A 26,718-nucleotide genomic window follows, 5' to 3' on the forward strand; every position below is an offset into this window, starting at 1 on the left:
AAGATTGGCTTTTGGTCAACGCTGTTGTCCACTTTGTCTGCTGAAGTAGTAATCACTCCAGAAGAAACCACAATCCTAATGGATGACACCTAGGAAAACATATAAAGTCCAGAACACGCAGCCACCAAGAGGGAAGATTCTAGCCAAGAACAGCTAAATGGCATATTATATGAGAATGACTTCGCTTTTGGTCTCTTTGCCAGGAGGAGCTGAAAGTGCGGCCCTTTTCTAATACAATGTCCACTAGCAATCCTTGAGTGGATGCTCCATTTCTGTGGGATCACTTTGGGGACTTCTCATGCATTGGGATCGTTCTCTCCATGCTGGAGTGAATTCTTCTTTACTGTAATAATGGTGACCAACGTACTGGAAGTGAGAGCAATGCAATGGGAAAATACCCAGGACAGCATTCAAGCCATACCGAGTCTTGTTACAATTTGTCCTGGGAAAAATAATGACTATTATAATAAAAAAAGATACCTACTTGGGACTACTTCTCTACAGTCAGCTCATAATTAGTGTTGACCATAAATATGAATTTACAGTTATCCAAGTTCTTATTTGGCTGACTGCTATACCACATCACCCCCCAATAAAAAGAGGTATTGAATTCCAACATGATTGATGCTTCTTTCTTCCAACATCTGCCAGTAAGGACTGTGGGAGGCACTATACGCCTAAAGCACCACTCCAGGGTTTTTATTTTTTTATTTCAGTGCTGTATTGGTGCTGCTAATCTAAATTCTCTGACCCTAGTAATATATAACCAGTCGCCGTCTTCAGCTGTTCCCAGTGCCGCTCTGGTCCCACACTGCTGTCTTGTGACCGCAACCGGATTCTGGATCTCATAGACTTACATTGAGTTGTGATTTTTAAATCGCCCAGCAGACACCAGAGTGATCCGGCAGGTCCCCACCGGCAGAAGACGACCAGAGCGGCACCAGGAGCAGAAGAAGATGGTGCCTGGAAAGTATGAGACTAGGGGCAGGGAACTTAGATTAGTGACACCACTCCAGGGCTGCAATGTAATACAAACACTGGAGTGGTGCCTTAGATAGTAGAAACTAGCATGTCCATCTCACTGTGATGTAGGTGTCGGTATGAATACCGGTTATTCAGTAGAAAGTCTGATTTAAGGAGTTTAAAGTTATGCATGAAAGATGATAGAAGAAAAGCGACAGTGTTGTCAAACTCCCTTTCCAGCAGGTTCTGTCCGCAGATTATGCCTTTATTCTCTCCATGTGATTAGCAGACATTTCTGTTAGGGAGTCCTACTCCATTTATGTCTAGGATACATCCCCGTCATCTTCTGGCCTCCATGTTCTGCTGACAATACCTCCTCTGTGAGAAGTCCCAATTGCAGGCTATTACAAATGAAGAAGATCCATCTCTCCGAGTGTTGGGCAGCATATTGTAAAGTGGCTCCATCGGGAAGCTACATCCGGGCATGCATCACTGTTAAATAGTGGCTGGAATAATTGGGGGGGGATATTTCTTACTATCATCAGAGGGTCCATTCATCAGATATATTGTCACTCGTGCCTACAAGATTTCAGACCTTAGTAATTGATTTCTTTTATAATAATCTAATAGGTTTCTAGACTAAATCTTCCCCATTTCCTGTTTGGTAATCTGTAAAAATATTCTCCATCCCCCTTTGTAAAGTGCATTAAAGAACCAAAGAGGAACACGGACTTTCCTTGCATATTGTCAAGTCAGATTAGCGAGGCACATCTCAAGCAGCCGAACATCTCAATAGGCAGGCTTTGGGGAATAGGCAGGCAGAGAGGGCTGGCAGTCATCTGACCAACCACTCGAACTTGTCATGAAATCAATAGTTTTAAACTGGGAAGCTCTGTAGTCAGAGATTGGGGAGAGCATTTACTCTAGCTGCTCGCACTCAATTATTTATACATTTACTAAAAGAAAAATTACAGTGAAGTTCAAGCTGAAGAGGGCAAGAGACAGTGGGCGATGAGGTGCTGTTTCTTGGATCTATGTGCTTTTCACTGGCCGCACTGATCAAGAATGAGAATGACTTCAGCGGACCACGGATGTAATGATTAATGATCCATACAAAGCAGAATCCTCTGACTCCTTATAATGTCCGTACGCCACAGTGCCAGTTATCACAGTATGGGTTCTATTCTATATACACTATGTTCCAAATTATTATGCAAATTACATTTTTCTCAGATTTTCCTAAAAGGTCGGGGCAAATGACAGTTAGTCTAATAAGTCATCACCCGTTAGATTATACATTGAATTTTATTGAGAAACCTCCCAATGATAACAGTATAATCTCCAAAATGAATAAAAACTCAAAATGCACTGTTCCAAATTATTATGCACAGTAGAATTTCTAAACATTTGATATGTTTTAAAGAACTGAAAATGCTCAATTGTGGAATTTGCAGCATTATGAGGTCACATTCACTGAACAAAAAAGCTATTTAACTCCAAAACATCCTAACAGGCCAAGTTACATGTTAACATAGGAACCTTCTGTGATATCACCTTCACAATTCTTGGATCCATTAAACTTGTGAATTTTTGGAGAGTTTCTGCTTGTATTTCTTTGCATGAAGTCAGAATTGCCTCCCAGAGCTGCTGTTTTGGTGTGAACTGCCTCCCACCCTCATAGATATTTTGCTTGATGATACTCCAAAGGTTCTCTATAGGGTTGAGGTCAGGGGAAGATGGTGGCCACACCATGAGTTTATTTCCTTTTATGCCCATAGCAGCCAATGACTCAGAGGTTTTCTTTGCAGCTTCAGATGGTGCGTTGTCATGCATGAAGAAGATTTTGCTCCTGAAGGCATGTTTCTCCTTTTTATACCATGGAAGAAAGTTGTCAGTCAGAAACTTTATGTACTTTGCAGAGGTCAATTTCACACCTTTAGGAACCTTAAAGGGCCCTACCAGCTGTTTCCCCATGATTCCGGCCCAAAATATGACTCCTCCACTCCTTGCTGACATCGCAGCCTTGTTGGGACATGGTGGCCATCCACTACTCCATCCATCTGGACCATCCACAGTTGCTCGACACTCATCAGTAAACAAGACTGTTGGAAAATTAGTCTTCATGTATGTCTGGGCCAACTACAACCGTTTCTGCTTGTGAAAACTGTTTAGCGGTGGCCGAATAGTAGGTTTATGCACCACAGCAAGCCTTTGAAGGATCCTACACCTTGAAGTTCGAGGGACTCCAGAGGCACCAGCAGCTTCAAATATCTGTTTGCTGGTTTGTAATGGCTTTTTAACAGCTGCTCTCTTAATCCGATTAACTTGACAGGCAAAAACCTTCCTCATTCTGCCTTTATCAGCACGAACACGTCTGTGCTCAGATTCAGCCACAAATCTCTTCACAGTATGATGATAACGCTTAAGTTTTCGGGAAATATCTATTGTTTTCATCCCTTGACCAAGGCATTGCACTATTTGATGCTTTTCAGGAAGAGAGAGATCCTTTTTATTTCCGATATTGCTTGAAACCTGTGACCTGCTTAATAATGTGGAACATCATTTTTAAGTAGTTTTTTTTTTTAATTAGAATCACCTGGAAAACTAATTATCACATGTGTTTCAGATTGATTTCAGTGATCCATTGAGCCCTGAGACACAATACCATCCACGAGTTTATTTGAAAAACAAAACAATTAAATCTTTATGACACTGAAATCCAATTTGCATAATAATTTGGAACACAGTGTATATATAACATTCATTCTTTTTTTGGGATGATCTCTTTGTGTTTTTATTTTTGGGTGAATGTTTTAGTAGCTGGTAGTACACACAGATTGGGTTAACATTTACTGTTTTTTTTTACTCGCTTTTTATCTTTGCTGTATAGACTTGGTCAGGGTCAGCAGAGTCATCATTATCATTGGGGGGAGAATTGATAGCTTTAAGGTATATGCAGTTTACATCTTTTTCCTGTGGGTTTTTCAAGAAGAAAACGCTTGAGGAAAACCAGTCTTTTTTGTTTCCTGAAATTATTTTTGTAGCATCTTTTGATCATTTCCAGAGTACTTCTTTGACCACTGGGGGTTTGTAACAATTTTCCAGCATTTTTGTTGCATCTTTTTTACTTGTATTTTCCAGTCATTTTTTAAATTCCATTCAACAATAAAGAAACCACTTGCATTTTTTGAAGCAAAGACTCTGGCAAAACGCTCTTCCCACTGCCTTCTGTTATAAAGTGTAGTGCGTCTTCAGAGAGGAAAACGCCTGAACAATGCTCCTTTATTTTTTGTATCCGCTTTGTGTCTTTGGAAACCTGAAGTGGTAAAAAACACTCAAAAGTCTGACTGTATGAAGAGCAAAATGTTTCTACATAGAAATATATGTTCTTGCCTTTGAGCTTTTAATTAGCGTTTTTTTTAGGCAGGTTTCGGATTGGAAACCACCTGAAAAATTTGTTGTCTACTTCACCTTATTTTACTAGCAACACTATACAAACGGACTATACCCTGAATGCAGCTTCCCGGCCTCTCCGTGGTGTTGGGGGAGGTTTGGGCACCATTCCTTTCTGGAGAATGTATTAGTCTATGAGCATCTTTCTGACCATAACTCACACTCAGGGATGTTTTTAAGCATAAAAAAATGTGCTATGTTGCGCAAAGCAAATTTCAAGTAATAAAATGTTACTAGTGAAATTAAAGTCAAACACATGAGACGTTCTTGTTAAGCAGGTCACATGCATTTCCTGGCAGGTGAAGGAGAGTTAAATAAGATCAATACATCATTTCACCAGTTCAGATTTGTTAGAAATGAATCCAAAATATGTGTGTGCCTTGATTCACCATGTATGTATTTATGGGAAGGTCCTATTAGATATTTATTTAAGGCTTATTTTACACATCTATGTATCAAGTGCGGGCTGCAATGTATGGACTGGCCACCGGTTTCCTAACCTGAACTCTGTCATAGTCATATATGAGGCTGTTGAGTAACATGAGTCGGATAGCACTCGACCCAAAGTTTTTTGTTTTTTTTTTCTCATACCGATTTGGCATGAGAAAAGAATTGCAGCCTTCTGTGAGTGGCACCACAAATCAGATCGCACGCACCCTTTCACCTGATGCGTGTGAAATATCAGACTGCACTCAGATGTCATCCGAGTGCAGTGCGATGTACGCACACAGAGGCAATGGAGAAGATGGAGAAATTAAGTTCTAGGAGTAGTGTAAGGAGTTGAGAGCTGGATATGCAAGGCTTGTCCTAAAGATGATCTGTCACCAAGACGAAGTGGACATTTTTTTCTCTTCTCTTATCCCCACTGCTCCCCTGAGTATTCCATTCTTTGCTTGTTTTTTCATCCATATGGATTCTGCCATACGGTCCCAGACATACTGTATGGCCCTTTTTTTATTAGTGCTAATTTTTACTGTCTATGGTTCACGAGATTCTCTCTGGGCATGTTTTCAGGCTGTACAACTTGGATACACTTGAAGCAACGACCCCTAGGTGAAGACCACAAAAATTATCGCTAAATAAAGAGATCTATATCTCTGGAACCATATGGCGGATTTATATAAAAAAAGGACTACTAAGTGATGCAATGGGAATAAAATAAGCAAAAAAACATCTATAGCATCCCCAGAAGTAGGGGAAACAACTGACTGGAGTGACACATGCTAGGACACTGCTGGCAGACACCTGGGATCCTATGATCGCTAGGTCCCACAGATGCACCGGCAGTGCCGCTGTTCTGTAGAGTGATCACTGAGCTCCGGTAACTAAGGCGGCAGGATCTGGCTCTGGTGGCTGCAGTTTAGCCATGTAAATGCCACTGCCAATCTCTGACCTAAGCATGCATTTACATGATATCATTGACAGTGCCCTCCCACACCGGCTCCCATTATCCTGCCGGGAGGAGATCGCGGGGAGTCAATGAGTTACCATCACCCCAGGCAGCTTACTGAAGAATCCTATACCTGACGTCTAGAAGCACAATATCACTGTATGTTGTGGTTATACTGCAGAACATTGCTGTATACAGTATAAGTGATCGAATGTTCCCAAGTCCCCATAGGGGCTGTAGAATATAGGAAAAATAGAATTATTTCAAAGTTTAAATTGTCATCCTTTTCCCCCTTCACAAATAAAGAAGTTGAAACATTTTTAAAATAAACATACTTGGTGTCTTCACATTCAAAAAAGTCTGGTCTATTAAAATAAAAAAAAAATATTCAAACTGCACTTTAAATGGGGCAAAGAAAATACAAATACCAAAATTGCAGTTTTTCCAATCATCAGCATCAGAATGGTTTTGTATAAAAATGTCAGCTCGGCACACAGTTAACAAGTCCTCACAGAGTTCAATGTATGGAAAAATAAAAATGTTCCTAGTCTCAGACAACAGCAACACGGGCAATTTATTTTTTTTTCACAGGTTTCTGAAATTTAATAACCAATAAAATGTAAAGATAAAAACCTTTTAACCTGGGTCATTTTTACCCCAGAATGAGTGTCGTAAAAAATAAAACCCAGAAAAGATTTCTAGAACTAGAATTTGTTTTTTCACCATTTCACCCTATTTGGAATCCTTACCGTTTCTCGTTAAAATAAATGGTGTCATTAAAAACTAGAACTCATCCTGTAAAAAAAATAGCCATCATCCGACTATGTCGATGGGAACATATGAAAGATATGGCTCTTGGAACGAGAGGAGTGAAAAATGAGCGCATAAGCGAAAATGTCCGGGTTCTTAAGGAGTTAAATGTACTTCCAATTATTAGCATGATTTTTATTTATTGTACTGTGAGATCCATTTCTTCTGATCTGTAATAAGCTCGCGCTGTCTTCTAATGTTCTCACCATTTACTGCTTCCAGTGTAAAATGAATTAATACTGTTCCTCCTGTGACAGACATGTGGCCGCGCTCCAGAATGTTTGTATTTGTTATTTCAGTGGTCTACAGAGATTTCTTTCCCCAAACAAAATACAATATGTCTACCAGAGACTCCTTTATATTATGTGTTGTGGAAGCTGCAGAAAGCTGACTGGTTGCCAACTTCTAGATCTGGCATTCTCAGTCCACTTGATGTGCAAAAAATAATGCATATTCCTGATGAATGGCAACAGGATAAAGATGGGGATCGGGAGATAATGTATTCACTGGTATTTCCGTCCCATATGTCCAATGTAGATGTCTACTTGTAGAACTATATATTTTATTGCACGTATGGCTCACAGTACAATACATTGTTCCTACTATCAGCCATATTTACAGTTGAATTTCCCTTTGCTGTTATCTGTCTCCCTCCCTAGTACCAGCTTTGGGTAGTAAGCTTAAAGAGAAAACATCTTATTATTAGTTTTTATAAATTAATAATACACATGAAAATAAGAAAGGGTATTACATTTTTTGACAGAAATCTGCTTTTTTCTCCTCCAGGACTGATCATTCTCAAAATTCTCAATTCACCAATAAAATCTGTATTAAGTTTATATAGATATTATATTATTATTATATTGAGATTGACAAATCATACCTTGAGGAGACAGAAGCAGATTTCTCAGTTTCTTATTTTCATATTATTATTATTATTATTATTATTATTATTATTATTAATGGCCTTCAGCTTGATCTCGAACTATGGTGACTTGATGAATGAATGCTCTGTAGGAAGATTGATCTTGTACAAGTCTAGATAGGTCCACCAGGGTCTTCTCCACCATTATTTTGATTGTATCAAGCCACCGGGTTGATCATCTGCCTCTTTGCCATATTCCTTCTATTCTTCCGACCATGTTGTCCTTCTTCAGTGATTGCACTCTTCGTATAATATGTCCAAAGTAGGCAAGTCTTTGCTTAGTGATCCTTGCTTTGGGTGACATGTTTGGCTTTATTTGTTCCAAAATTAATTTGTTTGTTCTTCTACCATCCATGATATTGATGGCATTTTTCTTCAGCAGCACATTTTGACGGTGTTGATCCTTCTTCTGTCTTGTTTCTTTATCGTTCCGGCTTCTCATCCCTATATTTTCATGTGCACTGTTGATATGTGAAATAAAAATGAAACAGAAAGTTGCTCTATAAAGATATTTTAAGACACATGTAATGTTGTTAATCAACTTAATCATTGGTGAAAAAATCAGTGTTTTATTCTGTATCCAAATTATATTGCAACCACTTTGTGGGCAGTGCCTGTGTGTCAGTGAGCCTTCCACCTTTCTGATCATTCGCAGCACCTGCGCCCAGCATCGTCCTTCTGCTTTAATGGGAGGTCTTGTCCCATTAGGAGTTGCGCTAGTGCAGTGCATTTAACAACTGTGGAAATACAACTGCCTAATCCTTCTCCCTCCTGACATCCATCATTAGGGAAGAATTGGGAGCTCCTCATATACATCAGATAGTAAGTTGGGTTAAGCCATCATTTATGTAGTGTGTATTGCCAACTTTAGGTACTGTTCACATTTGCTTTGGTGCCTCTATCACAAACAGTGGCATATTAAATAGGTAGAAGGGCACTGCACATGACCCTGTATTTGCCATTAAAACAACAGGATGAACATGATGACTCTCCACCGGACACAATAGGATAGATTGAGCCCAACAATTACTGGTGGTACCTCTGTTACAGTGGACGGGACAGTGCTTTGTGACTTATTATTAGGTTGTAGGCTTGTCGGAAGAGGTGGTTTTTCAGGTTCCTTTTGAAGGTTTCCATGGTGGGCGAAAGTCTGATGTGTTGGGGTAGAGAGTTCCAGAGTATGGGTGAAGCACGGGAGAAGTCTTGGATGCGATTGTGGGAAGAAAAGATAAGACGGGAGTAGAGAAGGAGATCTTGAGAGGGTCAACATAAGATCGATCTTCCAATATAAGTTGAAGTCATGAGCCATATGTGAACAGAGCTTTAGTGTAAATGTAGATTTGGAGATAAGTGCCAAAATTGTTGTAAAATGTCTTCTGTCCTGTTCTGGTATTCTGCAACAGCTATTAGAAGTCGGAGGAGATTCTGTTGCAAAATAAATTGTAACGGTTCCTTTATATTTTTCATGATTCTCGTTGTAGATGACCTAACTGTAAAGTGGAAAGTTTTGGCACCTTTGCCCTGACCTTGTGACCAAGAGGAAAGATCCTTACGATAGTATTAAATAGCGCATTTCTGGCAGGTCCTACTGTAGGGGCATTGTGGCGGTCTCAGGTAGGCCTCATAGTGTTGCAGTTTCTGAGAAGAGGGGGCTTTGCCTGGGTCTCTGTGGAGTAAGCGCTGTGGTTGTGTCTATAATGGCCACCTCATCTTCCGCACATCACTATGTTGGTGTCATTTAGTCAGATCTTGTTTTATTTCTAAAAGTAATTTTGCATCAGTGGAGGCCTGTGCTGTGAGAAATACTTTATTTTCTCCCTTACTGAGAATATTATAAATCTCTAGCAGGCTTAATGCCTTCAGGACGCTCGTCGTATACTGTATATACGGCGCATGTATGAAGTGGGTGTCAGGAGCGGGATCCCACAACGAGCCTGCCCTATACCTGACAGGTAATGGCTGTGTATTACAGGACCTGCCGCTAACAATCTGCCCGCCATTGTTAACCTATTCAATGCCGCTGTTAATCTCTGACAGCGGCACTTGACACGCACCAGCATGCATGTTTGTCATTTTCCCCACCCATCGGCGCACCCATGACGTTATCGCAGGTCGCCAATGGGTTGCCATGACAGCTGGGGGTCAACTTATGAACCCCGTTCCTGTCATTACTGAGCTGCCTGTGGCCAGACTTCTAAGAAGACTGTGATGTTTGTTATATGCAGTGATGCTGTACACTGTATGTAAGCACAAGCAAAATCAGTGGAAAGTAAAAAGAAAAATAGAAAAAAACTTTTTCCCCATTAAAAATATATTCTGTATATTCTGTATCGCCACATTCGGAAAAGTCTGATCTATCAAAATATAAAAACAATTAACCTCGTTGATAAACACCATAAATGAAAAAAATTCAAGGACGCCAAAATTACATTTTTTTGGTTGCTGCAGTTCTACAAAAAATGGCTGTAACATGCCATCAAAACGTCACATCTATCTCAAAATGGTACTTAGGAAAACATTGTCTCGCCCTGCACAAAATAAGCAATCACATAGCTCCATCGGCCAAAAAATAAAATTGTTTTGGGTCTTGGAAAATGGTGACATAACCCCCCAAATTTTTTTTTCAAAGCTTCAGATTTTTTTTTCCACTAAAATAATTAAAAAACTTGACAAGTTGGGTATCATCGCAATTTCAAGGTAATTTTTTACCGCAACATGTACACTGTGAAAATAAGTCCCAAAAAACAATGTTGCAGATTTTTTTTTTTAACAATCTCACCGCACGTTGAATTTTTTTCCCATTTTCCAGTACATTATGGGGTAAAATGAATGGTTTCTTTTAAAAGTACAACTTGTTCCACAAGAAAACATTGATTCCCAGCTTAGGGTCTATTCATGCTTATTCTAGTTATTTATTTTTCAGTTGTTCAAATTAAGTAAAACTATTAAATAACTAGAATCAATATAAACGTACTTATTTGCCTCTCTAATTTCTTCTCTCATTACTCTATTTTATTAATTGCTATTCTGAATGGTCATTTTCTGATTAAAAAAAAAGTTTTCAAAAGGGTTAACTTGTGTCCATCGTGAATGTGGAAAGAAATGAATGGCAAACGGCTGTGATTCAGGGCGGTGCTCACAGTTTGCATAAATTACTGCCATTATTGTGGGTACAAGTCCCGGAGTCCCATGGTAACCTTGGTGAGAATCCGCTTCCCTTCTAGACTTCTAGCTGCAGATCAGATTTTCCTAAATCTGGTAGAAAACAAACTGTGAACCGTATAGGTGTTCTCTCCACAGTGAGAGGAACCTCGGCAGCTCCACCATGAGCAGCTCCAGTATCACCGGATGATGTCTGTTCTGCGTGACCTGAATGGCCACATTTGTAGCTTCTTCCCCCTGGTGTCTCCTTCCAGTTTTCTTTTCTTCATCCCTCCTATGTACAATTTACATCTTCACCACTGATCAGTTCTTTTTTTTTTATTCTCCAAACAAAACGGCAATGATTTGCTGTGGCCATTTTGTAGTTATCTGCCGTGGAAAATTACCCCTGGGTTGTTTAAGAAATTATTTTCGGCAGCACAAAAAAAGCCATCCAGCGTCCTTGTCAGAAGGGATCAGCATAAATTTTCACTGACAGAGTGCCAGCCTGGCAGTCTACCTATGGCATTCGGAACCCTGAATGGAACATGAAACACACACTTTCTCACATGCAAAGAAAAATATCAAGAAAATTCCGTCCGGGAGAGATGGAGAAGGGTTACAGCCTTCTCTCCAACCATTTACCTTCTAAAAATAACTGTTTGTCACACCCGAAAAAGCTGAGGAGCAAGGTGTAAAATGAAATGGCCTTCATTAGAGCTTCACTGGTTATCAGTAACCCAGAGAGCCATGTTGTGCTGGCTGCTTACTGGTGCAGTTAATAAAATAAGGATCACTCCACAGAGCCGTGGGCAGCTTGGAAGGCGATAGCCGTATTTGCTTACTGTAAATACAAGCAGAAAATCGCACACAAATCTGCCGCAGCTTTGACAAGTCCTAAGATCCCTCTTTACATCTGTACATCTGTACCAAAGTGCAATTAGTGTGCCTTGCACAAGGATTCCTCCATCTTATTCTGCTTCATTACTTGAGCATAATCACCCAGCTTGCTTGAGTGGTCTCAGTAGCAAGCTTCACTTTAAATAGAGAAAGCAAGTGAATGTGTTCAAATATACCAAGATTGCCTTTTAAGACTCTAATTTATTCATTCGAAGACAGGAGGTTTTTTTTTCCTTTTCTCTAATTTTGTCCCCGATTCTTTTTTTTTTCTCTCTTAAGGTTTATGTCTTGTTCACAAGATTCCTCGACTTAACAGTTTGATTTCTGATGTGTCAGACACCAAGGACCTGGCATTTAAATTGAAAAGAAGGATGTTCAGTATTGAGGTAAGAATCCCAGTTTAGTTGTTTTTTTATTTCATTTATTCATTTTCAAATCTCCCAAACATAACATTGAAGGAAAGCGCCGGGTATACTGTTATGTAATGCAGATCTGCAGGTTGGTCCGCTCCAGCGCACAGACTCCTTATTATGCACAATGTCTTATCTGTTTGTCATAGCCAGGCTCGGCAAATAGAATACCTCAAATTAGAGAAAACACAAGAAAGTCTTAAGACATGCAGGGAAACTAGGCCAGAGACTTAATTCAATAAAACGAAATGTCTGTTGATTAATTATTTGCTCTAATTTGGTGAGATGGGACAAACTGGGGAGCCGTATATATTTACATTGTTGGCAATTATCTCTTGATGTGTGCAGACAAGAAGGGGAAATAATATCTCAGCCTTTTAATGGTTTTGTGTTACGTCTTCATTTTATTTTTTGTTTGAAAAAATAATTTTCTCCATTTATCACACATAAAAGTCCTCCAAAAAATCCAAATGATTTCTAAGGTACGATCTCTTCCTTTTGAAGTCTTTAGGTAGCTTATTCCTTAAATAAATCCATGATGTGACCCCCGCCCCATCCCACAGCCCAGTGTGTCCCTAATCCCCTTTGAAATGAAAAGGTTTTACGTAAGCCACTTGTCCTTAACTGCCTTAAACCATAAAAAAGAGAATTGTCACCATTAAATTAGCATATTTTAGACCACCACCAAATGATTGGCAATGAAGACTGGCATGGCTTTGGTCTCTGGGACTTCACCCTTAGCTGACTACTTTGGCCCTTTCTTGACCCTACTCCATCTTTGGTTGGCCACTTCCAAGGGACAACTTAAGAGCCGTCTTTCACTTTCTTATTCTTTACTCTTGTAAGCAGGTTTGTGCTATAAATAAGCCAAGAAAGTGCTAGCTATTGACAAATTAAGATGCCCTCCTCCTAAGTAATGCTTACTGGTGTGCTTAATTATCTGATCTGATGGGGAGTAGTTAATGGTTAATCAGGCAGACTGTCCACCAGGAAGGCCATCTCTGTATAGGTGCTACAGGGTCCCGTGTACCGAGACACTTCTTTAGTAGCTACTTAAATCAATTGAAACAAAGGCTGACAAGTTCTTTGTGACTACAGTGTCCTCAGAAGCAGAGAGGAAAGGGGGTGATTTTTTGGTAATATTTTGATTTTCCACTTGAATTTGTAAATGTTTTGATAACATTTACATAGCTGGATTCAATAAAGGATGAAATGGAGACCTCGGGTTTTGTAGTGCATGTACACAAGGAGAGCAAGGTAATAGCCAACAAATCTTAGAGGTTTGATTGTGATTAATGCATATCTAGTGAAATGCAATTATCTAGGGTAGAAAAATCATTGCAAGAGAGGTGGCTGTAAAGTATAGAAGTTTCATAGCACAGATGGATAGATGGGGAGGGATGGATAGATAGAGGGGATGGATGGATGGATAGATAGAGGGATGGATAGAGGGGATGATGGATAGAGAGATGGATGGATAGATGGAGGGATGGATGGATGGATGGGGTGGATGGATAGAGGGATAGATGGGTGGATGGGAGATGGATGGATAGATAGAGAATTGCATGGATGGATAGAGGGAATGGATGGAGAGGATGGATAGATGGATGGATGGTGGGTGGATCGATAGAGGGGATGGATAGATAGATAAAGGGATGGATGGATCGATAGAGGGGATGGATGGATAGATAGAGGGATGTATAGAGGGATGGATGGATAGCGGGATGGATGGATAGAGGGGGTGGATGGATAGCAGGATGGATAGAGGGGATGATGGATAGCAGGATGGATGGAGGGGATGATGGATAGCAGGATGGATGGAGGGGATGATGGATAGCAGGATGGATGGAGGGGATGGATGGATAGAGGGGATGGATGGATAGCGGGATGGATAGAGGGGATGGATGGATAGCGGGATGGATAGAGGGATGGATGGATAGATAGTAACAGCGACATATTCCACGTTCTGACCTGTTGTCAGAAGAGATGAATGAATAAATTGAAAGGACAGGTATACAGAACTGTTGGACCTCGTGCCTGATAGGGTGAAGAGAGAAGTAATCTGGCCATGTATATTAGTTGGCCCAATTGCTGGGTTTAGAGAAAGTTCTGACCTATTTAATGTGTATGTGGTTAGCCCATACACTAATGATAATGCCTATCGTTTTCTCTGGATCTTGGGTCAGGGATGATCCAAAAATCTATGTTAAAAAAATTGATTTTTGGTGCAATTTTTTATGTTTTTTTTTGTCTATGATGCATTTTTGAGCTTTTACTACAACTGGATACTTTTTCAGCACAGAAAATGCACCAAGAATTGGCATGTTGCTTTTTTTTTTACATATTTGAAAAAAATATGAATAAGCAGAAAAAATGCACTCAATGTACAAATTAGGCACATTTCCCATTGAAATGATTGGGAAGCTTATGACCTATGGACTTGAAGCAGATTTTAGTGTGAATTCTGCTACCATATGAAGAAACTCCATGTAACACGATCATAGGATCCGGTAACACCATTTCTGAACTACATTGAAACCTTCCTTTGAGGTACACATCCTGGAATCCTCCTAAATCTACCTTGGAAGGTTCTTACAAAGTGTATAGACTGTGTTCACACCACTTTATTTCCATACATAATGAATACGTAGATTGTATTGTTCTCACTTCATCTTGGTAGAAATCCTATCTAACATATGGTCAGTCTTTTTTTAAGTCTCCTTGATGATTACATGGTAAAGTAATTGTATAACGCAAGATAAAAGAATAAGTAAGCACAGTGTTATCATAGTCTAGAGCTGCTGCTGACACTTTTAAGATCATATCAAATGGCAATTCTTCACAATTCCCACAAATGGCTGAAAAACACTATCTGTGTGTGACAAGCCTTTGGAATATATGATCAGCTGCCTTATTGTCTTGATGAATTTAGTAGATGGAGTCCACCTTAAGGAGAAGATGTCACCAATTTTTCATCTTGAGCTGCACACATGATGTAAGAATTGCTGCTATTTTACGTTTCGCCTGTCCGTTGCGGAGATACTAGCTAGCAGAGTACTTGGCACCTAATGAGTTAAATGGGTGTCATCAGATACTGCTCACTCGGTGTGGACTTCTTCTCCCTGTATGAGTTGCTCTATGATGATGCCCACTTGGACTTAACAAAGGTTAACTCATTAGGTGCCAAATACTTTGATTGCTAATATCTCTGCATCGAAGAGGCAACATTTTAAAAAATATACCTTATACGGTATATATTCTGCCCTGAAGCACTATAAACATCATGTATTTAGTTCCAACATGAACAATTTGGTGAAACGTCCTCTTTAAATTTCACCTTTGCATAACAATATTAACAAAAAAATAGTGTACAGGATTTAAGAGGAAAAGATTAAAAAGTTATGGTAATATTCATATAGAATAGTGCCGGCCACATAAAACAGAGTGCATATTGCTCCTTGTCCAGCAAGTATTACTGGTCGACAGCAAGCACTAAAATGTAGCATAAAGCCGATACCTGCCCCAATGTGGACAGTTCCCTTCTTTGTGGGATCCGCAGAACCTGGCACTATAAAGGCTAGCTTCTAACTAGATCCGCTGGGTTCTCCCTATTGGTCCTCGAGACCTTAGATCAGATGTCCAAATGATGACCTGACTATCAAACTATTGCTTTCCCTGATCTGGAGTACACACAAGGACGAAAACTGTCAGCGTAAGGGTGCGTTCACACATGGTGTCCATCATTTATTATTTTGCTCACTTCTATAGTGCTATCATGTTCTGCAGCACTGTGCAGACATTGTAGTCACACCGATATGTGACTGCATCGGCCGACACACATGTGCCAAACCTATTTCAATCTATTAAAAAAAAAAATCTCCAAATTATCCAGAGCTATTAATGGAAGTTTGTATTCCATAATTGAAATGAATTGTGCCTAAGACGAATTCCCATAGGAAGCTATTATGTATCATTTATTTGATAAAACTGAGATCACTTTTTTGCCAGTGCTGTACATCATCTCATTTAGAATATTTGGATTCACAAGATCTCCGAGATTCTGTAGAAAAATAAAAGCCAAAGGAAAACATTCTTGAGGGGGAGGATAACAGCGAGAGTTTTATAAAAAAGAAAAAAGCACGTTTACATCCTACAGAAGATTTTAATTGCTGCCTCATCTTGTCTTTTTCAATGGGTTACTGTCACCATAGTCACCTCGTCAGTGCCGTGCCACAGGAATGTCTCTGCTGGGCTTCATAAAGGAAGTCCCATTGAAAAATGTTGGCTTTGATAGTGATGTTGTTTCAAGTTCCTTTTTGTCTGTTGTTTAAAGTCCATTTTATTTTTCATTTAGAATTTAATGTTTCATATGAAAAGTTTTCATAATTATTATAAAGGCTCTGTATGTCAGAAACTGGCTGAAGATATTAGATTTCTGCAGCCAGATCCCAATCTGATGTTTACAGTGATGCCAGTCGATGTTTCCATTGCATGGTTGCACTTTTATCTGTCCAGTTCCTTGCCTACTCCCACTTTGGCCAATCCAAATAGCAGTGATTGTTGTGACTTCCTGGTTGTGACCGTTGTACCCTTCACATGTATTGCGCTGCAAAGTTTGATGGCACGACAGTTGTCTCAGACAATATTGTTTTGTAGCCCCAGCCTAATTTGGCCATGTTCCGAAGTGGAAACACGCCATGCATGAAAGATACTTTACTATGATCAAAATGTTATTTTTTAATGAAAAAAAAAGGATTTCAGAGTTCACATTTATCTAGCTTACAATTTTTTGGTTCATTGATGTTAAACGTTGCTACAAGGTTCTGCAGGTTGAGGAAAGGAGATAGAGTGGCACTCACCACTGATATGTAAAATTTGGGCTCTTTATTGTGGTTGCCACATGAAGAGTGAAGACACGAGGCAGTGATTGAGCAACAGCTGTTTCTCAGGAACTACAGTTTTTCCAGCTGAGAGCCAGAAGAATCCTAGTTTATGCGAAACAGCAGTTTCTCAATCACTCCCTCATGTCTCCTCATGTAATGACCACACTAAAGTGCTGATATTTTATAAACCAGTGGTGAATGTCGCCTTTTCTCCTTTATTTTAACCTCCATAACCTTGTTTCAGTGTTGTTTCTCTACGAGCTCAGCAGTGCTAGACCTGGTTGCATATAATACATTTTTGCCATTTTGCGCTTCTGGACTAATTTGCAGTACCGGTGTGGTAGCAGTGCCAACCTTTCTGTCTCCGTTACTAGCAACTAAGAATACATTTTATGCCTCCTTGACAAAATTTTTGACACACATCAAATTTCTCATCTTAGACATGGTGATGGTACCACCATGACCGGAATGTCAATAGCTGACATAAATTTATGGTTAATCCTGTATATATGTCAACAATTATCAGACAACCTCTTCAAGTGAGACTGTATGAGTGCATCATTAATATTTAATTTCAAGGGGAAGATAAGGAATACATGTATAATGACTTTGTGCACACATTGTGGCTCCATAGAGAATAAAACCTTTAAAAAAAAGTCATATTGAAGTTCAGCTGTCTAATCCTATTCATTCCCCCTTTTGGAATCTTAATTACAAGGAGATAAAAACCATCGTTTGACTAAATTATTGTCTTGAATCTTGTAGCAAAAGGTATAATCCGCAATTGGGCCAATTAGTAAAGCCCATAGTTAGCACGGCTAAGGCAGGCAGCGTGATTAGATGTGACACCAGTCTAGTTCCCACTGTAGTTATGCCAGGTATGGTGGTCAGACTTCAAAGGGCTTGAGGCATCAGCAGGGCAAGGTTTGTTGGCCAGCTTAGGTCCGGTCCTTAATCTCCTTGCTAAAACCACAGCAGCCCTCGCACAAAACAAGCTTACACGACACAATCATGCGGTATTAAAGTTTGGGTTGAGTCATGCCAATTTGCCTTTGATTTTCTGATGATTGACTAAAAGATGACTACATGACCAGACACATGCTAAAACTTCCCTGATTAGGTAACTTCTCCAAGTATGTCAGATATGTTAGAGTTTTCCAAGCTAAATGATATGATAAACAGGACTCTGCTGCTGAAACTTTGCTGTAACAGCTCCTTCACCTGCTTAGAACTCAGAAATGGAGCAAATGTTAAAAAGGGAATTTTACCTTAGTATTTTAAAACTCTTATACGTCAAGTTCTACAAGTTGGTGGTTTGATCTCTTCTATAAAATATACTCAACTGATACGTCGGCTAAACAAGTAGGATTGTCACAGTGCAGTGGACGGTGTCTATCACTCTTAAGATTCCCGACCTCACCAAAGTTTGGCTTGTTGTTTCAGTTTATGACGAGTTAGACGTATCTGTTCGAGAAGAAGAAAACAATCCCACTGGATCACCTGACATGATAGGTTGTATAAAATGACTAAATAGTTATACAAGAACTTCTTCTGCTACCACAATGGGACCAAAGAACAAGACAGATTTTTCCCTTTTCTAAGGCTTGACTTTTGGGTTATGTTCACACTTGGCAAACTTGATAATTTGTCATATGCTATCATACCATACCAGCCAAGAAAGAGAGATCTCAGCAAATCTCATCTGCGTATTGCCAAAATTGTATGAGTAGAATATCTACAGTGTGTCAGTCATTGGTGTGGAATTCTACCACATATTTCACTCTTTGCTTTTACTGACAGTCCGCAACAATATGCACAGTAGAATCTGCCGGGGAACTTATTCCAAGGTGCATTACTCCTTCTTTGGTGGATACAGGCCCCGTTATTCACTGTAACGTTAGCGACATATTCTCCTTCAAAAGTTGAAATCTGTTTACAAATTGTTGAAGTGGGATCGTTACAGTGATCATAAAAAGTCCTCACACCCTGTTAAAATGCCAGGTTTTTGTAATGTAATAATTTCAAAACTTAAAACTGAAATCTTTTCTGGTGGAAAAAGAAAAATATAGAACTAAAATAATATGGTTTCATAAATATACACACCCTTGTAACAATACTTTGCTAGTGTATGCTTTGAATTAATTACAGCAGTCAGTCTTTTTGGGAAGGAGTCTATCAGCACGGCACATCTAGAGTTGGCAATTTTTGTCCACTCTCCCTTGTAATGCTCCAAATCAGGTCTAGGCTGTGGCTGGGCCATTCCAAAACCTTCTGGCGAAGCCATTCTTTTGTTGATTTGGAGGTATGCTTAAGGTGAAATTCCTCTTCATCGTCTGCTTTTTAGCAGAGGCCTGAAGGTTTTGATACAAAACTGACTGTCTTATTTTTGGAACTACTCATAGTTCCCTTGTTTTTGACTAAAGCCCCAGTTCCAGCGCCAAAGCATAATGCTGCCTCTACCATGCCTAGTTGTGAATATGTTGTTCGTTTGGTGATGCGCAGTGTGGGCTTTGCTCCAAACATATATTTTGGAATTATGGCCAAAAGTTCAATCTTGGTCTTATCAGACCATAACACATTTTATCACATGCTTTTGGCAGACTTGATGTAGGTATTAGTTAGACATAGTCAGGCTTTGATAATTTTCTTTGTAAGAAAAGACTTCTATCTTACCACCCTTCCCCACAAGCCAGACATGTGAAGAATATGGGAGATTGTTGTGTGTCACATGCCTTACTCAACAAATACTTGCCAAAAATTCCTGCAGCTTCTTTAATGTTGTTTTAGGCCTCTTGGCAGCCCCCCAGACTAATTATTATTCTTGTGTTTTCATAAATTTAAGAAGGACGTCCAGCTCACTGCAGTGCCAAACTCAAACTATTTTTTGATGACCGTCTTCACAGTATACCTAATACCTAGGACATCTATCTAATACCATAAGACATTTTTTTCACTGTTCTCCTGATTAATATCTATCAACAATGAAATCCTTTTGCTATGTTGTAAGCTGTTTATTGCTTTTCATGTATGATGCAGCTAAAAATGTCATGAAATTCCTACTAGAACAGCTAAACTTTGTAAGTGCTTTGTCATAATAGCTGTAAATGATGGCAGCTGTGCACTGTGATGCAGTGACCCATGCTGCAGCTTGGAGGCACTGTATGGGCTCCTCAGGATACGCATGGAGGCATAACTGGGTTTGTGAAACAGTATCCGGCATGATTATAAATGGCCAGTATGTGTCGCAGAGGGAGATACTCTGCGCTGTAAGCCGATAATGTTGTTCTGGGACCTGTAGTCCCACAAGTATTGTTGTGTAGATTTAAAGGGAGGCTTACAGGGTTAGTCGGAGAGCTGGGTAGGTCTGACTGACTAACCACACACACCTCCCACCTGTGCGAGTGGTTACAGATATATAATGTGACTGAGGACTGGTCACTTTAAGCAAATGTTAAATTCTTACACTGCAGAGATATATAAGAAAAAAGATGGCGGGTGCTGTCATTGCAGGCACTCCTCTACAAGGGTGAGGAATACTTTCCATATCTATGAACACTCTCCATGGCTCAGTAGCTGTTATAAGATCAGCTATAGCCATGGTCAAGACTGGATCTCATGGACTGGAATGCCATGAAGAATATATTACAAAGTGTAGTGGTTGTTCTTTGTTTTTCCATGTTAGTCATTTCAACCTCAGCCTTGCAAGTTTCCTTCAATAAGTATGCTAGAAAATACCTAATATTTTAGTCAAGTTACATTGCATGTTTGTGTTGGGTATATTTATTGCCAGTAAGTAATGTTTTAATATATACATTTTTTCTGATTTGTACTCATATGATGCTGTAGTGACAGGGATATGTCTGATTGATAGAGGAAGCCTCAGGCGGCTCTTCTGTTTTTTTTTCCAAATGAGCTGATACCGCTATCTTGTTGACTTTCCCTTGGGCCAAGCATGCTTGTTTATTTTCCCTTTTTTTTGTTATGAACTTTCCTAGAGTTTGAGCCGCATGTTAGATCCCATAATTGGATGTTGTGTAATTTGTGGCTATTAATTCTTATTCTGATGAAAGCATCTAACAGTTTATTTTTAACATATGTTACAGGTGTAGGGGAATGTTACCCAGTTTCGGACTGGACCAAGGGAACCCAGTGGACGTAGTGTATATGGACTTTTCAAAAGCTTTTGATACAGTGTCACACAAAAGGTTGTTACATAAAATGAGAATAATGGGGATAGGGGAAAATATGTATAAGTGGGTGAAGAGCTGGCTCAGGGATAGGAAACAAAGGGTGGTTATTAATGGAGCACACTCGGACTGGGTCGCAGTTAGCAGTGGGGTACCACAGGGGTCAGTATTGGGCCCTCTTCTTTTTAACATATTTATTAATGATCTTGTAGGGGGCATACAGAGCAGAATTTCAATATTTGCAGATGACACTAAACTCTGCAGGGTAATCAATACAGAGGAGGACAATTTTATATTACAGGATGATCGATGTAAACTAGAAGCTTGGGCTGATAAATGGCAAATGAGCTTTAATGGAGATAAATGTAAGGTCATGCACTTGGGTAGAAGTAATAAGATGTATAACTATGTGCTTAATTCTAAAACTCTGGGTAAAACGGTCAATGAAAAGGACCTGGGTGTATGGGTGGATGACAAACTCATATTCAGTGGCCAGTGTCAGGCAGCTGCTACAAAGGCAAATAAAATAATGGGATGTATTAAAAGAGGCATAGATGCTCATGAGGAGAACATAATTTTACCTCTATACAAGTCACTAGTTCGACCACACTTAGAATACTGTGCACAGTTCTGGTCTCCGGTGTATAAGAAAGACATAGCTGAACTGGAGCGGGTGCAGAGAAGAGCGACCAAGGTTATTAGAAAACTGGGGGTCTGCAATACCAAGATAGGTTATTACACTTGGGGCTATTTAGTTTGGAAAAAACGAAGACTAAGGGGTGATCATATTTTAATGTATAAATATATGAGGGGACAGTACAAAGACCTTTCTGATGATCTTTTTAATCATAGACCTGAGACAGTGACAAGGGGGCATCCTCTACGTCTGGAGGAAAGAAGGTTTAAGCATAATAACAGACGCGGATTCTTTACTGTAAGAGCAGTGAGACTATGGAACTCTCTGCCGTATGATGTTGTAATGAGTGATTCATTACTTAAATTTAAAAGGGGACTGGATGCCTTTCTTGAAAAGTATAATGTTACAGGGTATATACACTAGATTCCTTGATAGGGTGTTGATCCAAGGAACTAGTCTGACTGCCGTATGTGGAGTCGGGAAGGAATTTTTTTCCCCAATGTGGAGCTTACTCTTTGCCACGTGGTTTTTTTTTTGCCTTCCTCTGGATCAACATGTTAGGGCAAGTTAGGTTAGGCTATGGGTTGAACTAGATGGACTTAAAGCCTTCCTTCAACCTTAATAACTATGTTACTATGTATTAGTTAATTGTATTTACCTTTCTGTTTACCTTCAGATTAGCATATGTTGATATCTGTAGGATTGGTAAGGGACTGGTATAATGAAGTAATAATTCAGTATTTTTGTTAATATTTTTTAATATTAACCCCTTCATAACCAGAGATAATTTTGTTTTAATTTTTTTGCTCCCCTTCTTCCCATGGCCATAATTTTTTATTTTTTTTGGTCAATATGACCATGTGTGGGCTTGTGTTTTGCAGGATGAGTTGTACTTTGGAACGACACCATTGGTTTTAACATATCGTGTACTGGAAAACGGGAAACAAATTCCAAGAGCGGAGAAATTGCAAAAAAAAGTGCAATCCCGCACTTGTTTTTTTTTTTTTTTCTTTTACTGTGTTCACTAAATCTAAAACTGACCTGCCATTATTATTCTCCTGGTGATTACGAGTTCATAGACACCAAACATGTCTAGTTTTTTTTTTTTTTTTATCTAAGTGGTGAAAAAAATATCCAAACTTTGTTAAAAAAAAAAGAAGAAGAATTGCGCCATTTTCCGAGACCCGTAGTGTCTCCATTATTCATGATCTCAGGTTGGATGAGGCCTTACTTTTTGCATACTGAGCTGACGTTTTATTGATACCATTTTGGTGCAGAGACGATCTTTTGATTGCCCGTTATTGCATTTTAATGCAATGTAGCGGCGACAAAAAAAGCGTAGTTCTGGCGTTTTGACTTTTCTCGCTACGCCATTTAACCATCAAGTTAATCATTTTTTTAATTGATCGGGCGATTCTGAACACAGCGATCCCAAATATGTGCATGTTTGATTTTTTTTTTATGTTTTATGTTGAATGGGGATAAAGGGGGGTGATTTAAACTTTTATATATTTTTTAATGTTTTTTATATTTTTAAAAACATTTTTTTTTTTACTTTTTACATGCTTCAATAGTCTCCATGGGAGACTACAAGCTGCCATAACCCGATCGGCTCTGCTACATACAGGCGATAATCAGATCGCCTGTATGTAGCAGAATTACTCACTTGTTATTAGCACCGACCATCGGTCGTTGCTCATAGCAATCTGGCAGCGACAACCACAGAAGTCTGCAGGAGACCTATGGTTGTCATGCCAACCCATCGGTGACCCACGATCACGTGATGGGGATAACCGATGGGTGGATTTCCGGTGTGCTTGCCGGAAGTGCGTGTTAAATGCCGCTATCAGAGTTTGACATTCTATTGTCTTCACTTATTTCTGGGCCACCATCTGATGTCTTTATGCTTTATATCTTATTTGGCCATAGACCTGCCTGCAAGTCAGTGACAACTTTGGATAAGGCCCTAGGTCATAAAGTAACCCAATTGCTACATTTTATCAATTCAGAGCTCTGTTCACACTGGCACTGGGTATTCATTGCTGTTGAATTGCAAGTATAACAAAGATGTGCTCTGTCAGTGATATCTGACCGTATTGGCATTCAGACCTTTTTGGTTCCATTTAAATAAAACAGATTGCTCCTTTGAAAAGGGCCTGTTTACTCCTCGGCTATGGGAACAATTGTATGTTTGCTGTTTTATTTTCCATTTGATTGAAGTGATCCTGAATGGCATGGTGTTGACAGTGCGCCAGAGATCTATTCTTGATTCCTATGGTCTTCTTCTTCCAAAATGATTGGCGTTGCTAGCAGGGCTGTGGAGTCGGTAAGACAAACCTTTGACCATCAATTTCTCTGACTCCTAGTCCGACACCATGACCCCGACTCCACAGCACTGGTCACTACTGAGCATGTACATAAAGTGCAGCACAGATTAATCTCAACTAAAAGCCAAGATCCTTAGATCAGGAACAGAACAGACATTTATAGGACATCTCATAACTTTCCCAAGTGCTTATGAAAACATTTACAGCACATCCTCCATTGTACTACTGTACCAATTTATTATATATTTTAGGAGTCAGAGTTGATTTACTTTAAACCGACTCAGACTCCACCAAAATGGACGCCGATTCCATGACTCCAACTCCACAGCCCTGGTGGCCAGTTGAAGACCGTCAACAAGCAGCTTACCTCCCTGACCGTATGAGCTGACTTGTGTTGGCTTCCATGCATGCACAGTCTAAGATATTCATGTTACGGTATTGTGCTACAGCCGTCTATCTCCATGCACTTGCATCTTATGCCAGGGAGAAAGGAGAACTTAAACATCATTTTGTAAAGTGCCTAGGATCGAAACAGGAGATGCCGATGTGAACCCTATTTTGAATTCCGGAGACAACTGTAGTAGTCATATCCATGTGTTTGCATGTGATTTCTTTTTATTTAAACAAAATATTTCTAACTTTTGATTTCCCATTGCTCTATAAAATGTCAAATTATATTTTTAGGACTGCATTGCCCTTTTACTATAGAGCAGCAACAAGCCATAAATTAAGCATGGGTCACTTCTTCCTAGTGTAGGTATGGGTATAATCTTTCAAAAAAATACAAAACATTTCTATTTTCTCAGAGACTGGCAAAGAATGGTTAGAAAAAGAAAAAAAAATAAAGCAAACTGCTGGAATTTTAATCTTCTCTTGGACTGTTTCTGCTTTGTCTGCATCATCCTGCTGTCTAAAAATAACATTCCCATAGCCCTGGTGTCACAGTTGTTCTAGTATGTCCCTTAATTCTATTGAAGAAAAAAAGGTACGGTAATTCATTTTTTTTATTTTTTTTTATTAATGCTGCCTTTCTAGTAACTGGCATTAAGACGTTTGTGTTTCTGTTGTGAGAAGTGTATGTTATAGAAATATATCCATTTAATTTCAATATCTGTATGTCAATGTGATCAATAGGTGTTTTTCTATACTTCTGTTATTACTCCAAGAATAAGGGCCTGCTCATTCCAAAGACCCATAACATAAAAAAGTAGGTCAACTTGGCCTAAAAAAAAATCATGGGGTGTTGGGGTGATGTACTAGCTAAATAGACTTCTTTCTTCTTGACTTGAGAAACACTGCTACTCAAAAGCAGCATGTTATCGATTGACCTTGGTTGGAGTAGTGGTATTGCAACCACTAGGCGCAGCACTGGCAGGTAGCGTAGTCAGGAATAGCCAGAGGTCGGTACACAGGAGCAGCTGTATATTAGAATCATTAGCAGATTGCATAGTCAAGAACAGCCAGTTGTCGGTACACAGGAGCAGCAGTATAGTTGAAAGATCAGCAGGTTGCGTAGTCAGGAATAGCCAGGGGTCGGTACACGGTAGCAGCAGTATAATCTTGGATGAAGCAGCAGGTAAAAGGAGAGCTTGACTAAAGGCTGGGAGCTCAATAATCTTGCAAGTAAGAAAGTGCAATGCCAGGTTTAAGTAAGGTGTTCAATCAGAAGATCACAGGGTGGAGACAATCAGAAACACCACAGGTACTAGTATCTGGGTTAGCAAGGCACTTTTCTGCTAGCTGAAAATCTCAGACGGAGCTGCCACCCCACCTGGTGCACAAGAGCTGCTGGGTTCGAGTCCTGACACAGGATATGAGTCTTATAATTGAAATTAGTATTTTTGTTTATTTGTGATTCCTCGGCCTCTAAGATATGTTCTTTTTTGCCAATAGTGATTGATGTAAAGATACAGCTAAAAAGCCCTGATAAGAAAACCACTGCTTAGAGGGAACCTGTGATCAGTTTTATGCTATCTGGACTATGAAAAGTTGTCCTTAGGACTTTGTGTCTAAGCTAGATAGTCTTAGGCGCTTCCTGTTAGCTTTTTCCCACCCAACTTCACTTGGCTGACAGATTTCTCCCTGTGTACTTAGAAAAAGATCTATAATTCAAAGCATTTTGATCAAGAAAGAGAAGGAAAAAGTATTATCAGCTTGCCTATCCACGAGTGCACAGGTTCCCTAATCCAAGGAAAGAGAAAGAAAGGGGTGGATCCAACACTTCAAATAAAATCCCAAGTTTTATTTACATCGATTAAAACATTATTCCAGGGAAAAATCCACATTGTACAATGTATGTATACAACGTCCGAGGAGAAAGTCCCAAGAGAATTTTAATGTCCTGGTTGACGCGTTTCTAAGTGATACTTCTTATTCACAACCTGAATTCAACTTATGAATAGGTGTCACTGTCACTTTGAAACGTGTGGTCTTGTTATTCTAGGCGTTTATATCCCTCTCTAACCTTACATGTGGCATGCACCTATGCACTTTATATCCATATTGCTTGACCCTGTTCTTTACTATATTATTATTTGCTTCAGGATCTATATCATTGTCCTTTTTGCTTACAGTTTTATATTTTTGATATTATAGGTGCTATACATTTTGTCACATGGTGCTGTGAATATAGGCCTACTATATGTTAGACAGGTTTGGTTTTATAAGCTTGTACTTTTTTTCAGCTTGATAC

General features: G+C 39.4%; 1 protein-coding gene across 2 annotated transcripts in view; it reads left to right on the forward strand.

Annotated features, from left to right (window-relative positions):
- The window catches only part of ELP4 (elongator acetyltransferase complex subunit 4), a 552,864-nt gene that overhangs the window by 313,937 nt on the left and 212,209 nt on the right, over positions 1-26,718 (forward strand). For both annotated transcript variants that reach the window (XM_077288061.1, XM_077288062.1), the window contains exon 9: positions 11,862-11,968. In XM_077288061.1, coding sequence (XP_077144176.1) covers positions 11,862-11,968 — 107 coding nt within the window. The remainder of the gene's footprint in view (positions 1-11,861; positions 11,969-26,718) is intronic.

The sequence above is a fragment of the Ranitomeya variabilis genome, chromosome 2 (assembly GCF_051348905.1).
Source record: "Ranitomeya variabilis isolate aRanVar5 chromosome 2, aRanVar5.hap1, whole genome shotgun sequence".
In the NCBI taxonomy this organism is placed as follows: Eukaryota; Metazoa; Chordata; class Amphibia; order Anura; family Dendrobatidae; genus Ranitomeya; species Ranitomeya variabilis.